The sequence below is a fragment of the Musa acuminata genome, chromosome BXJ3-4, assembly GCF_036884655.1.
Source record: "Musa acuminata AAA Group cultivar baxijiao chromosome BXJ3-4, Cavendish_Baxijiao_AAA, whole genome shotgun sequence".
Classification (NCBI taxonomy): Eukaryota; Viridiplantae; Streptophyta; class Magnoliopsida; order Zingiberales; family Musaceae; genus Musa; species Musa acuminata.
In genome coordinates this window covers 42,073,961-42,089,399 of record NC_088352.1, presented here as the reverse complement: position 1 = coordinate 42,089,399, position 15,439 = coordinate 42,073,961, and the positions used below count along the sequence as shown (strand labels likewise).

General features: G+C 35.9%; 1 protein-coding gene across 2 annotated transcripts; it reads right to left on the bottom strand.

Annotated features, from left to right (window-relative positions):
• Window positions 1-28: 28 nt before the first annotated feature.
• On the bottom strand, window positions 29-14,093 carry LOC135637084 (methylcrotonoyl-CoA carboxylase subunit alpha, mitochondrial-like). Of its 2 annotated transcripts, none has more exons than XM_065149466.1 (16): window positions 13,686-14,093; window positions 12,859-12,980; window positions 12,607-12,754; window positions 10,861-10,998; window positions 9,412-9,507; window positions 9,272-9,331; window positions 6,940-7,032; window positions 6,679-6,790; window positions 5,847-5,951; window positions 5,643-5,779; window positions 4,576-4,798; window positions 4,327-4,493; window positions 3,451-3,567; window positions 2,969-3,211; window positions 2,788-2,883; window positions 29-387 (listed from the first exon to the last, which is right to left on the bottom strand). In XM_065149466.1, the coding sequence occupies exons 1-16, from the start codon at window positions 14,046-14,048 to the stop codon at window positions 379-381; spliced, it is 2,229 nt and encodes a 742-aa protein (XP_065005538.1). In that variant the 5' UTR covers window positions 14,049-14,093; the 3' UTR covers window positions 29-378. The 2 variants fall into 2 exon arrangements, with proteins under 2 accessions (XP_065005538.1, XP_065005539.1); XM_065149467.1 differs by having other exon boundaries at window positions 13,671-13,810.
• Between the last annotated feature and the right edge of the window lie 1,346 nt (window positions 14,094-15,439).

Genomic DNA, 15,439 nt, shown 5'->3' with positions numbered 1-15,439 from the left:
ATAAGAAAACAGCATATGATACTGGATGGAACAAGGGGAAAATGGCAAAAGTTTATAATGATAAAGATGGAACAAATGAAAGGAGTCAGATGAAATGCAGTAAAATTGCTGACGTAGCAAATTCACTGACTCCAATGAATATCCCTACATCTCATAATAGCACAATGCAAGGCATTATTTAGATCATGGGACATGAAGCCTGTTTTTGTAATTGAAACATTTCAGTTTATGACTCCACAGATCCACATTTGTGGGAACCTTCCCCATAGCAATCAGATCTGTTCATTGTTTGAACTTTGAAGTATATGCTCATATGTACATTAAGTGTTGACTATGACTGCCCCTGACATTAGAATTACTTTCCGGAAGTCAGCCTTGTTATTTATCCTGGAAATATAAGAAACTGAATGTGTTAGCACAACCATATAGAAACAGCAGAACTACAAATAAGTAACACAAAGGCCAATAAGCAGCTCTGAACTGCAATAAAATAACCTACACCACGTCTTAGAAAATGAGATGAGAGAATGTTTCCACTTTCCACCATGTATGCAATATTAGAAGCCGACTAGGGCTTAGATTAAGCTATCCTGGTTCCTACTTAAGTTTGGTTTTCCAGGTGAGTCTTGTCAAGTATTTTCAATTTCCCAGATACCTTCTTCAAGGAATTTTCACCATGCTTAAGGAATTTTTTTATTTGGAATTCAATAGGTGAAAATAAGAGTGAGGAGTCTGCATAGGCTGCAAACTCATCCTCTAGCAGCCTGGATCTGATCTGTTCATAACAGATCCTCCCAATCCATTAATCCTCAACATTGTGATGCCACATTTAAAATAAAATTAAGAGCTACAACACTCGATAAGATTCAAAGATCCAAGTTATGGCAAAGCTGAAGATTCCCCCAAAGTATCCAATAACACAAGCAATCATCGAAGATCTGCATAAGAGCTATTGAAGAAGTAACTGAAGTTTAGAATATGGAAGATGAGTTGAAATCTCCATATACAGATATCATTATCATAGTTCCATTTATTACATTATGAATCTTAATAAAGACAACACAGTTCATGAATATTCTTTGACAAAGTCTGGCAAATCCAACAATTACTTGTGGTACTATTGACATCCAGGTAGTCTGAAGCAACAATTGAATGTTCAAGTCTAGCGGTAGTCTCTAGCATCTATAAATCTTGGAGGTAGCTTGAGCTGAATGCCAACTTATCAATATAAGCTGCACGTAAGTGATCTGATACAACCAAGGTTTAGATTTGACTATATTTGATGCTCTCTGAGATTGGACAAGTTCCAGGTAAGATTGATTAGTTCTAACTTTAATAAGAATTCTATTTATAATTTTGTAACTTCTTTTAGAAGTGAATTAAGAATGGAGGTCTAATCTAACCAGTTTGACTAGTTAAAGACTCGATTAAGCCTAATATCCAGCCAAGAGCTAGAACCTATTTCAAGACAAGGCAATCTCCAATAAGTACATTAATCAAGGCCATGATTAAATAACACAAAGAAAATTGTTAAGCAACATTTGTTGCTTGGGAAAACATTACAAATGGCCTTATCAAATCAATAGAATCTAAGTCTATTGCTATTATGGCAAGAGCAAGATATAAGCTAAAGACTGGAGGTCTATGCCATCATGACTCTTTAACATATAGCACGAATAAACACTAATTTATTTCATGAGAATTATACAGAATCAAGCAAATTGTCCTAGCCTGATAAAATCTAGCTAAGTTCAAGCTTGGCTTGAAATTAGTCTCAAGCCTATCCTACTACTCAAAGCTCTATCCTTTAAATTCAAGCCGATGTTAGTTGAGCTTAGAACTGAACCAAGCCTGAGCTGTTTATGAAAGGCTTGTTCAGTTACCAGTCCTATTCAGGATTTTTCATTTAATTTATGAGAACAAGAGAGGTATGTTCCACTTATGTTGGTGTGTGCTTGACAATAGAAACTGTTTCTGCAAGCTAATTGGTCATGGAGACCCACACTATACAATGTGCACACTTATCATCCAAAATCAAATAGTTTCAGTTATCATCCAAAATCATATAGTTTCAGTCATGCTGGCACAAATTAACTATAATTTGAGCCAGAACAATAAATTGACCTTTTCTTTCCTCCAAAAACAAATTCTTCAGTATGGACATTTTTGTGACCATATCAACCATGCACCTTGCCCAATGCTGTATGCAGTTCAAGATGCACCTATGACTAATCTACAAATATATTAACATTTTTTTCCTCTTAAAATTGCTCTTGACACGGACATGTGACACCCCATCAACTATGTCAGGTTTCCTGCTGTTGTCATGCAGTCCACGTCCACTTACAACCACTCTGTTGTAAGTGGACGTGGACTTCATTAGATCAATTTTTTTCCCTGCTGTTTTCCTTTTTCTTCCTTTATGTAATGGTATCAAACAAAAGAACTTCATTAGATCAATTTTTTATCTTTGTTGTGTTGCATTAGTTTTCTATTCATATGGGTTAATCCAACTTAGGTCAGGAAAAAATAAATGTTTTTCCTTAAAATCCACATAAATTAACTTCTGACCAATCCAAAGTTGGATTAACCAGAAAATAGTCCAGAATTGTGCTCCGAGAAACAATAATATTAGCCATCCAGATATCTTGATATTTTTGGGGTCTGTTTGTCAAAACAAGAAAAATGTCAGAGGTATAGAAGTGCAAGATGCATAATATCTGCAGGAAAGCAATTTCAGTAGTGTTTTATGCAACAACATACTGATCAAGACTTTATAGTTTATACCTTTATATTAAAGAGAACAGTAGTGTCAAAGACTTGTTGGCCAGCAGCAACTTGAAGCCCATTCACATAGCCAGCACGAGGAGACTTGACAACATGCTGAAAGATATTACAGTAAATAAATAAGATAATATGCTCCAAAAGGAGAATGAATAGATGAAATGACGTGGAAAGTTGTGTTTACCTCCATTTTCATTGCTTCTAGGACCAAAACAGGCTGGCCTTCATCCACGAATGAACCATTTTCAAGCACAACTTTAACCACTAAACCAGCCATAGGAGCCAACACACTCCCTTTGGGATGAGAACTTGCCTGAAAATCCTTCTTGTGCTCTAACCCATCATCATTGTATTGCTCAAGCCTCACAGTTTGCCTGAAATGGTAATGATGCTTGCCATGCCAAACCTGTATGTGCTTGCTTCTTTCCTGGTAGCATTGAATTGGAGAATGCAACTTCAGAAATAGCTTTAGAGATTAAATTTACCTCTCCAAGGAAAAAAAAAGAGTAAATGTGGGGTCTAGAGTCATCCCTAGACTCTGTAATGGCGGGGGAGCCTTCTGTACTGTGCTACCCTTTTCTAGCAAGAAGTATGCCATTCCCAAAATGGAAGATAAAATTATCTACCTCATTAATCAAAATACGCATTTGAATATAAGAAGTCTACCTTAGAATAAATTGCTAAAGTGACATTGCTCTGCAGTCCATTAACATCAACTTTGTAGTCTCGATCTCTTGCATGCATGATCTTGACTTCCAAACCAGGGGAGTCACTGTCACCAATCTACAATAGAGTAAATACCATTTGAAATAAAAAGTAGGTAAACATGAGATATATATTCAAAGCAAAACTTTGAGCATATATACTATAGTGCTACAATAATAGTTCTAATGAAAGTAGAAAAGCAACAAACTACAGGGATACATTCACAGATATCGAAGATAATTGATTTGAATCCAAAGCAAGCTGCTAGGAGAACCATACAAGTGATATTGCAAGCATGATCAACAATGTCAAAATGTACAATTCTAGATGACTACTGGTGTCTGATGCATAACCTACTCTCACTCAGCAAAGAGGTAAGAGAGATGCCAACTTTTTACACAGAGACTACTTACCTACCAAGTGACTTTCTAAGTTTGACATCAGACCTCTTTATAGTATAATTGGGCATTGCATACACCTCCACGCAAGCTCTTAAATGGTTGTATATAAATTATTATCTAGTCATAAACTTATTGTCAAATCTCCAAAGAAGCCTTATTGTCTTAGAATCATACCATACAATTACGAATGTTTGAAGAATTTGGATAAATCCTTTAATATCATCATGTTGTTGAAGATATGACATCTAATGACAAGCATGGTTCCTCAAGACATGTTGATAATATGCCTAGATTCCATGATAAATCTTTCCTTATTAGCATGTTTTATATCTCATTGAACTGTTGGGAAAAGTCTCCATGTATTTAGTAAGTAATGATACATTATGCTAGTGACAACTGCTTCACCAGTCCACATGGTGTTACATGTATTTCTTACCTCAATGAAATAACTCCCATCAGGTTGGTAAGTAATCACAAGCTTCAGAGTCATTGGGAAGCTTCCAGTTAATTCTTTATCCCACTCTAGTTCAATCATGCGCTTTGCAGCATGATGCATTCTGAAAGGAGGCTGACTATACCACAGTGGAAGTAAGCTGTTCCCGCCTGTAACCACCAACTGCTTAGATTAGATTGAAGAACCACAACACTGCAAATCGGCACATCAAAGATGAAAGAGTCAGCATACTTGGAATCGTTTTTCTCAATGTTGTATAATCCATTTCACATATGCAGGCAGCAACAATTGTTGCACTAAGTTTAGCAGCAACATCTGTTTCCACCGGTACCTCATCAGGGAAAAAATCAGCTTTAAAATGCTCTATAAAATGTGTTTCAACTAGGCCCTTATCAAAGGCCCAATGATTTGAAAGCATGTGGAGGAATGCGATGTTGGTAGGTAACCCTGCAACCTGAAAAAGCACATCAACAAAGAGTTGGAATCTGAAACCATTTTGTTCATGCATGCTTATGCTGTAAATTTAGAAGATAACTATAAATTCGGGAATGTAATGGGCACCTAACATAAATTTATGTATTTCTTTGTGTCATTGCTATTACCAAACAAGCATATATTTCTACAGTGAAAAGACTGATCTTTCTCTGTACAATACAAAACTTTAGGAATGTTTTTCAGCCAATGGTACTCAGAAATCTTCCATTATATGGTTACTGGTTTCACGGGTTGTACAAAGTTTTAAAGAAGAGACAAATCTATTCTAATGGCTCTAGAGATCCAATATCCACAGAAAAGATCACTTTACAAGGGCAGAACTACTTAACATCCACCGATCTTTACATGATACATACACTATGGAAAACAAAAGTTCTTCCAGACAAGATCTTTTCTCTTTGAATATACTTTATTTTTTTCACTTTTGAATATACTTTAAGTGATGTATTTACATAACATGAATAAGACTCTTCATGTTTTATAGACTGGCTATCCAAGAACAAGTTCATCCAAGTGAGAAAATACAGAAACAGGTGAGGATTGCAGAGTCATGGTCTGTGCATACAAGAATCATTTATTCTTTTCATATAATGCAGTGGTCTTGAAACAATTTTGTGTGACATATATCTCACTTATTACAAGACGAATGGATACTGAAATAAACAAATGAAATATTCTTATTTAGATACAGCAATCCTGTGCAGGACATCTACAGTGCTCATAGGTGTCACAACGACAAACCAAAGAAGAAAAATAACAATGAGTAGAATGAAAAACATACAAATCTAGTATGTGAGGTGCACCTGGAAGTTTGTCAAACAATCCTTAAGTTTGCCTAATGCTGCATGTCGATTTTCGCCCCATACTATGAGCTTAGCTATCATAGGATCATAGTGCATGCTGACAGTATTCCCTTCCTCGACTCCAGTTTCAACTCGCACTGTTTTATTAACAAACTAAGAATTAATACATAAAATGATATATGCTTAATTACTTATGTGCAATACCAGTAGGTGAGACTGGAACTGGCCGATAGTGGTGTAGTGTTCCAGTTGCAGGAAGAAATCCTTTTGGTACATTCTCAGCATATATTCGAGCTTCAAAGGAGTGCCCTAATATCCAAAAACATAATAAATGACATTGAATTTCATATTCAATACCAGCAATTACAGAAATGTAGATTGTAAGATCAGGTAGCACAATCTCCATAGTAAAATAAACAAGTAGATTATTGTAGCAATTGACTAAAAGGAGTATGGGTTCAATTTAATACAAATTAAGATTTAAAAAACCATGACGCATTAGCAGAATTTTAGTGGTTAGAACTGACAAACATTATTTTATTTCAGAAACTCTCACTTGTTATCATTAGAGACCAAACAGATCTCATGCAATATGCTAATAAATATGATAAAGTAACGACTGCTTTGATGATCATTGAACAGTTGAACTAAGCATCAAAACAATGTAGATATCTTCTAGGGTTTCCCTGCAAAGGAATTTTCTTTGATTTTTCTTTATTAAAAGAGATCTGTAATTTTGGTCAAATTACACCAATTGGTTGGTGAACCTTTGAATTGTGATGTAGAGTCTAGACCTTCAAGAATAATCAGTACAAAGCCAAGTTTTCACTATGTGCATTCTTTTATGCATGAGCACATCTAATCTAAGAACCTAAAATTTCTTGTTGGGTTCTGAAACTTCAAAAAGACAATCATTAAAAGGTCAAAAATACGAAATAAGAAAATAAATAACATGAAAAGAATGTAAAGATGTATAAAGGTAGCAAAATTGTAAAAAATCGCATGTGAAGTCGGCTTATCTTGCTCAACAATGTACCATTTAGGGGAACTTGTTCTTGGACCAACAGTAGATGTTCACCATTCGCAACACGAATCTGCCACTCTACAAGATCTTGACCAACAATCATCTCAGTGACAGGGTGTTCAACCTTCACAAAAATTGATCCATAAAAGGGAGTTTATGCAACATGATAACTTGATGAGATAAGGTGTATTAATTATTCGCTTATAGCAATGGCAAGGATGTAATCAATGCATTATACATTCAAATAATCAGTAACAAAAAAAATATAGATACCTGAAGACGGGTATTCATCTCCATGAAATAAAATTCACCCGAGATAGTGTCCATTATAAATTCCACAGTTCCAGCACTGTAATAACCAACTGCCTTCACAGATAATTAATGCCACAAGGATTGCATAAGTTAGAAAAAGAATACTAACAAATAGAAACATGTGCAAAATTCAGAACGGATATAGAGTAAAGGGGGACTAAGACTTAGGAAAACAGTGGGAAAATGAGGATATTATTATCTTGGACCCACTAAAATTGTAGACTCTCTCCAAAAATAATATCCAAAAATAAATTACATGTAAAAACCCCTCCATTCTTGTAAAAACAATTATTGCTATATTGTTAATTAGTCTGACTGATCTAGTTATCCAACAACCTGTCCCAAATTACAAATGGTCCAGTTAGCTTTTGGCCACACAAAAGCTAAAAACTTCTTTATGGCAGAAACAGTTCAGGGCCTTCGTTTACTTATGGCAGCATTAATGAATAATTCCAGTCATTGGCTGAGATGGAGACACACTGTTGGTATGATAATTCATGTTATTCTCTAATAAGAAAATTGCTTTAATGAACTTGAAGCTCATCCAATTTCAGGAAGTTCAACTAGTTTGAGAATATCAATTGGTTGCCGAAGATAATAGAAACTTCCAGTGTGAAAATCAACAAGAGTCACAGCATTCTTCAAGATGAAAGATAAATATATTAGTAAAGTAGAATTTAAAAGTAAGTTAAATATAATTCTTTTCATTAAAATATATTAGTTGTTTCTGAAGTGGAGTTTTCTGCACAAAATTGTACATAATGAAGCAAAAAGGAAATGACTGGTTGAACTAAAGGTTTCAAAATGTCAAATAAGACAATAGACAATAATGTCAATCTTGCTTAAATAAGTTTACCTCCTAGAGTCCTATGTAGGATCTCAATTTAATAGGATCTTATCTGGTTTATTAACAGAACCAGGAAAAATTGGACCCCACAATAAACAATACTAAAAGTTGGAGAATATCGCAACTGATATACTAATTCTTCAACAAAGGCAAAACAAGCATCAAAGAGTATTTGACTACCACAAAGTCAAAATATCAAGATTATGACAGAATGCCAAACCAAACTTCTGAAAATAACACATTAGTGAATAGGAGAATGAAAAAAATCAGAAAATGAAATGGCAAAGTGTCCTTCAGATGATAAAAGCTCTTAGGATGAGAGAGAACCATAAGCAGAAAGCAAAAGAAGATTTTCCAAACAGCAAGAGAATTTTTAATGACAATCTACTTGGTAGTAGAACACCTTCCACCGATGCAAGTATGCAAAAAAGTAAATATTGAATTGACAGACCTGGATAGAAGTATATCTTGAATTAATAGAATAATGAGAACAAAAGCCTACAAGTTTAGAGAGAGGGCAGAACAAGAAGGAATTTGCAATGTCCCAACAATTTGGAAGCAGCTACATGAATTTCTCCCGTATTGAGCTCAACTTAGGACAATATTACTAGTCAAGAGCAGTCAAATCTCCATTTTATTATTTTCAAAAAAATTTCTTAGATCTCTCACTCCTTTATTCCATACCACTAACTTAATCATCTTATCTTTTTAACTGAGCAATTATGGATTTTCTTTAAACATGTTTATACCATTTTAAATGGTCTTTCACATCTTTTTGTTTTTTCAGAGCTACAGCTAATTGTTCATGAATGCCGTAGCTTCTTTTGTTTTTTATCTTATATAGTAAACTCACACATCCATATTAACATTCTCATCTCAGGGACATTAACTTCTCACTATTGCTATTTAAAGCAATGATTGAAATATCGTATCGTACCGAAGTTTCGAGATTCACTCGGTACGATATGATACTGCTATATATATATATATATATATATATATATATATATATATATATATATATATATATCGCTCGGTAGCGGTCAGTCCATGTACCGATCTACTGTCAGACCAATATGTACTGCTCGGTACAGGCGGTATTATTCGAAATTGAAGACCTTAATTTAAAGCACATATCTTATTATTTAGTTTAGTTGTGAATATGATCTCCTATTCTTCTTACTAAGAAATAATGTTTCCAAGTCGTATACAAGTTCTATCAATCTATTCAACATAAGACCAGAAACTCTGATGTCTAAGTACTTCTCTATTTAACAATCATCCTAACAATGCAATTACATCAAATATGAAGTATAGCCAATATTGATAAGAGATCACGTCCAAAAGTGATTTTGTTGATAAAAATGGAATACCTAGAAGTAACTTAATTTTAATATGACCAAATATTGATGCTAACACAAAACAAAATCATGTAGATACAAGTACCTTGGCAGCAGAAACAGCAGCTTTACCCAAGTGGGAACGGAACTCATTGGTGATGTTTGGCTGCACCAATTCAATTATCAACAACTCTGATAATCCTCATAATAAACATTTGAAGAAGTAACTAGACACGAGAACTTTACCGCCGGAGCTTCTTCAATTATCTTCTGATGCCTTCTTTGGACACTGCAGTCTCTTTCATTTAAATGTATTACATTTCCATGTTTATCTCCAAAAACCTTCATGTTCAGCAAACCAATAAAAAAAAGTCAACTAAAAGGTGAGTAAGCCATTAAACACTTATGATCTATTATGAGCTATGACGTATCGTGTAGATACATTTTGAGATCTTCATAAGCTCATTAAATAACTTGGATCAGGTTTTAATAAGCAAGAACACTTAGAATTTTCAGATCAATAAGTCATTTTATCCCTAATGATCTCATAGTATCTGCAAACAGTGAAATTCAGACATTCATTGCATGATTTATGATCATTCAACAAATAAATATTAGAAGCAAATACATGGACCTCAAGTATCAAATTCATTCTTTATTTATGATCAAAGCAAGCGCTTTCCCAATGCATCACAGCGAACTCCAATCTTCCAATTAAAAAAAAAAGGCATATAAAGTATTTTCTTTTAACTTAGCAGTACAAACTACAAAGTAGTAAAAAATATCTATTATTTTTAAAGATGCAATTTCAAAATATTTTCTGGGATAGCATAGATTCAGTAAGATATTCAAAAACATTCCTTGCATTTGCAACATTAATTGTGATGCCACCCAATAAGATATCACAATAAAAAAGGCGAGCATTGGACCAACGACAAACTGAATCCTGCTTCATTTGATGTCTGTCTCTCTGTTCATTTGTCCTTATTTTCCCCTTACATTGGAAGGTTAACAAAAACTAACAAAACGATGTTTGCTTAATAAACAATGCTAGATTGCTAATGAGACATACCACAAGGACATCGGATACAAATGACCAAATTGAAAACCAGTTTCATGTAATAAAACTGCAAAAGAATTGTGAGATGGCAGACACATAAGTTAGATGCATGTGGAAGTAGCCAATGATACTCCATTAAGGAAGGTTTTGTTGTAAAAGCTTGAAATCAAGCCAGTGCCTGAGTGGCATAACAAGTCAAATAAACCAGAAGCCTCACATACAGATGTACGGCAGTACAGATGTGAGAACAGGAGCATAGGACAGATACTATATATATATATATATATATATATATATATATCCATGTGTTATGAATGCTTGTGTGCACATAATGAACGTCTAACATGTGTTTGAATGTGCGGCAACTAGAAATCTTATGAAAACCTTCACTAACCTATACAAATAAACAGCTCCAATATAAATTTCTTACCAAACAACCACTTTCGCTTATACAGATTGTTGAGTGAATTTTGATAAACTAGAAAATCATTTCATGTCCTTTTTTTTTTGCGAAAACACATTAGTAGGTAGTGCAAAAGAAAAGGCACGAACTAATTGCAGAGAAGATGATATTTTAAAGACACCATCAATAAAACATTAGAGATAGAGCATAGTTTATTTCCTGAACATTGTACCTGGACTTCGACATGCCTGGGATGAGTTATGTATTTCTCTAATAAGATAGTGTTAATGCCAAATGAAGCAGCAGCTTCACGTTGTGCTCCCAAAATAGATTCAACAAATTCATCTGGACTTTGGACTATTCTCATACCCTGTAAAAGAAAGCAATCAGAGTATATATATGTACATGTATATGTATGTGTGTGTGTGTGTGTGTGTGTGTAGTTTCAACTGAATTTTCAACGAATTTCTCAAACTCAGGTCTAACCCATACTCTGGCTGCATTGAGAAGCAGTGTTATAAGAATAAACTTGATGGACAACAAGTTCTATTTTTTTCTCAAACTTATGGAAAAAGCATACATATATGTCTTTTTCTATGCAATGAAATTTTTGTTTGTTGTGCTTCTCGAGATCAAGGACCACATCTCGTGCTGACTGGTGGTATCAATCCTACGCAGGCCAATATGTATCGGTTGGTATCAGCCAGTGTACCATATGTGGTTATGCCAGTACATACTGGTTTTAGAAAAAAAAGGCTAGAAAAGGACCACAAAAAAAAACTTTTAGGATTTTCTATCCTAATTTAATGTTTTTTTTATTCTATTTAAATAAGAATAGAGTGCATATGAGACACAAATAAATAGAAATACTAGGTTACAAGGATGAGCAAATGAATTTATCTTTCTAATAACCCCTAATTGGGCTTATATTATACCTAATGATCCCTAATTAGGCCTAAACCAATCAAAATGATACTAATTAACTCTAATTAGACTTTTCAATTCCTTCTTTCTCCAAATCAATAGCTTGATTATCACTAATCGCTGATTAGGAACTTTGATCAGAAGTGAGAAAGAGAGTGAGAATGAAGAGTGAATATAAGAAGGGGTAGGGGGGGGAATTTGAAGCCCAAAAGAGGCCCAACAGTCAATTTGACTGTTGGGTTCAAAGTTGTCCCGATTTGGGTCGGTATCGATCAAATTTTGATCAATACATCACCTGTACCCATATTGATACAGCATGAGTTTTGACCGTATTGGCTGATACATCACCCCATACCGATACCTAAAATGTTCCACGCGTACGATTCAGAATGAGCTGATCCGCATAGCGGTTCACTATGTACCACTAATTTTTTCTACCGTTTCGGACAATATAGCAATCCTTGCTTGAAACAAATGGACATAGTCTGATAGAGGATAAAATGATAGGTAATCATTTAAAATTGTATGAAAATATTTTAAAGAGGCCTTCCTAGAAACCATGGTTCCCTCTACCGATCCATACCGGTATACCGATCGGCTGTCGGCACGATAGGTACCGATGTATTAACATATGACACAGTGGGGTGTATCGACATACTAGCATATATCGCCCATATCAAACCTCTATTAGACCTGTACGTACCATCTATACCAAGCGGTATGCCGCAGTATAGTGAACCTTGCTAGAAAGTTAGAAACTATAATAAAGATTTAAAAACTCTTGATTTAACTAAGGATATTGCTTCATATAAAGTTCAATTGTGGAGATCTATGTAGCCACCCAAAAAAAAAGCCCTAAAAGGACAGTAACATAAGGCACAAACTTGAGACCATCATGCAACTTACTAGCTTCCATCATGAATGTTTATAATGCGACTTCACCAAATGCAGCACATATGTCTAATAATAGTGTTCGTTAGATAGCATACATAAATAGTTAACATTATATGCAATGCAAACATGGCTGCATGTAAAAAATTGTCAAAGAGCAGACCTTCCCCCCACCCCCATGTGTGGGTTTTATCAAAATAGGATATCCAATCTTTTCAGCTTCTAATTTTAAGAAGTTGATGTCTTGGTTGTCACCATGATAACCAGGCACGAGAGGTACACCTGCCGCACCCATGATCCTCTTTGATGCACTGCTTATGATCTCGATATCAAGAGTAAAGTTGTGTATGCGATATCATGATAGCCTAACAATATAAAAGTAAATTACAGTAATTAAAATGTTGGACAACAATACCTTTTGTCACCCATGTCTCTGATGGCTGATGCTGGCGGACCAATAAATATGAGCCCTTCAGTCTCGCAAAGTTGAGCAAAATCAGCACTCTCTGAGAGGAAACCATAGCCTGGGTGTATAGCCTAATAAAAGGGTAAAATCAGGCATTTGAAATAATTAACAAAACATCTCAGTTTATATAGTTTGCATACCTACAGCATCATTGACATCTTAAATGCATACTATGAGCCTAGAAAAAAGTTATAATAATTTAGTTAAATCCACAGTAACAACTCCTTGCAGCACTACAGGAAGAGAACATAAATATTATAGAAATATAACCAGCCGATATTAAATTAACGCTTGATTTTTCATACTAACTATATGTTGATTTTTTTTATTAGTGAATCTCAAACAAACAGAAATAGATTACTCTTTGAATCTCTGAAAACAAAAACATTTTTTTACCCCCTTAAACTGAATTGAGGCCTCGGCCCTATTTATAGGGAAGGCCAACCTGTTCCAATATTTCATAAGAAGAAGCATACAGAAATTTCTCATCGTCACTATCTCCATTCTGCACTCTGCAGTAGCATTCCTCATTTTGAGTTGTATATTTCGGAATTCAATCGACAAATTAGTTAAAACATTCAAAAACATTTACTCTTCCTATTAGGTCCGCAAACCATATGCAACGAATGTAAAGAAGTCGAACGTTTTTCCATCATCAATCCTATCCACCTCAATACATAACTACAAGCAACACATAACATTAAGAAGATGAAACACAAACAAATAAGAACAAGTGACTGCCGGATCAAGAAATCCATAACCTTTTACGGCCCAACCTGTGCGCCAGTCCGGAGGGCGGCCTCGATGATGGCGGAGGCGTTGAGGTAGCTGGCCCGGGCGGGCGGCGGCCCGATACGGACGGCCTCGTCAGCGGACTTCACGTGCAGGGCGGCACTGTCGGCGTCGCTGTAGACGGCGACGGTGCCGATCCCAAGCCGCCGCGCGGTGCGCATGACACGGCAGGCGATCTCGCCCCGGTTCGCCACCAGGATCTTCTCGATGCCCCGGTCATCCCCCGCCGCCGCCGATGCCGGCGGCGAAGAAGAGAAGAGCCTAAGAATGGAGAAATTGGGGTTAGCGTTACCAATCGGGGTTCGGACTGGGAATTTGCGACGAATTATGAGCGACATTAACGCCATCCTTGTTTTCTACTTGTGATCGCTCGCTCGAGCGAGCGGCCGCGGCGAGAGTAAAAGGGACGGCCAAGGGGAAGCGTAAAGGAGATCCAAACCGTTGATTCATGATGGACGGACAAGATCTTTTGACGATACGGCCCCCACGGCGATCTCTCAGATAAGGCTCGCCAGGTTCTGTGTCGACACGATACCGGACGATTGATCTTTTTTCCGGTCTACCCACTGGCATACCTGCCTTATGGTTCCGAAAGACCGGTGGGATCTACAACCAGACTTTAGTGGGGCACGAAGTTTGGATCAGACAACTAGGCCAGTAAGGCTTCCGAGTACCGCATAAATGGGTAGGAAAAGTGTTGTCACTCATCAAGGAAGGAGAGTTGGCCATCCTACAAAAAAGGAGGATGAGCTGATCCCTTAGGACAGGTAACAGCGAGGATAAGTGACAGAAACAAGACACGTCACGGGGCAAGAGCCAGTGTGGATAGACTCGGTTGGACTCGGAAGAGATCAGCTCAAGAACTGTGACACGAGTCTGACGAAGCGATGTGTCAGCGTTGACCAACTTAGTGCGCACACACTTGGGCTCGCGTCACGATGGGTCCCAATGCACAAGCCAACCTTCGTCTGCCATGTCATCAGAAAAATAATGCCACGAAGGATGTCCAGAAAAAAGGTCCGGAGAATCATATACGTGAAAGAAAACAAAATTGAAGCACTCACATTAAACTCATAATTTCAATGTTTGATGATAATTTCAGTTGGCACTAAGGTTGATCAAATTAGATTGACAGATTTTAGAATATAGTTTGATTGGTGCATATTGCAGTATGATATATTTGACTATCTATATTTCTTATAGTAAAAGTGACAAAGACACATCAACACTCTAAGCGGTTGACCCGTTACAATTGTGTGTCATTTGTGCTTAGCAAGACTCTCCCCCTCCATGAGTGGTCGATATGTGATCGATCTAATATCACATGAATAATATGATAAACAAGCATAATGATTTGATATCTGATAGTTTCAACTAATATAACAAATAATATAATGATTTATATTATGATATATTTTCATGCCTCTATTATTGATAAGATTGTGTAATATCCTCCCTTAAATGTCCACTATAAAAGGTAACACATTAAATAATATAAGTTTGACCTATCCGATCATATCAAAAAGCTCTTGACTTAATTTTGTAGGTGTCGAACATCTATAAGTTTCACTGTGAGATAAGCTCGAAGAAGGATTAGATTGGATTCGAGTCAATTTCCAATTTAGATAATCAAAATCAATTTTAGTCATGGAAGCATCTTGAAACTCTTTGCTAGTTTATTAAGGATTATGTTATGTTATTTAATTAGTCGATTAATCAAATGATTGCCTGGTTTATA

Coding starts and splice junctions, on each gene's coding strand:
- LOC135637084 (XM_065149466.1), bottom strand. CDS start 14,048: ATGGCGTTAATGTCGCTCATAATTCGTCGCAAATTCCCAGTCCGAACC. Junction 10,999..12,606: donor CACATGGGGGTGGGGGGAAG/GTCTGCTCTTTG, acceptor TTTCTTTTACAG/GGTATGAGAATAGTCCAAAG. Junction 5,952..6,678: donor AGAACAAGTTCCCCTAAATG/GTACATTGTTGA, acceptor TTTGGATATTAG/GGCACTCCTTTGAAGCTCGA.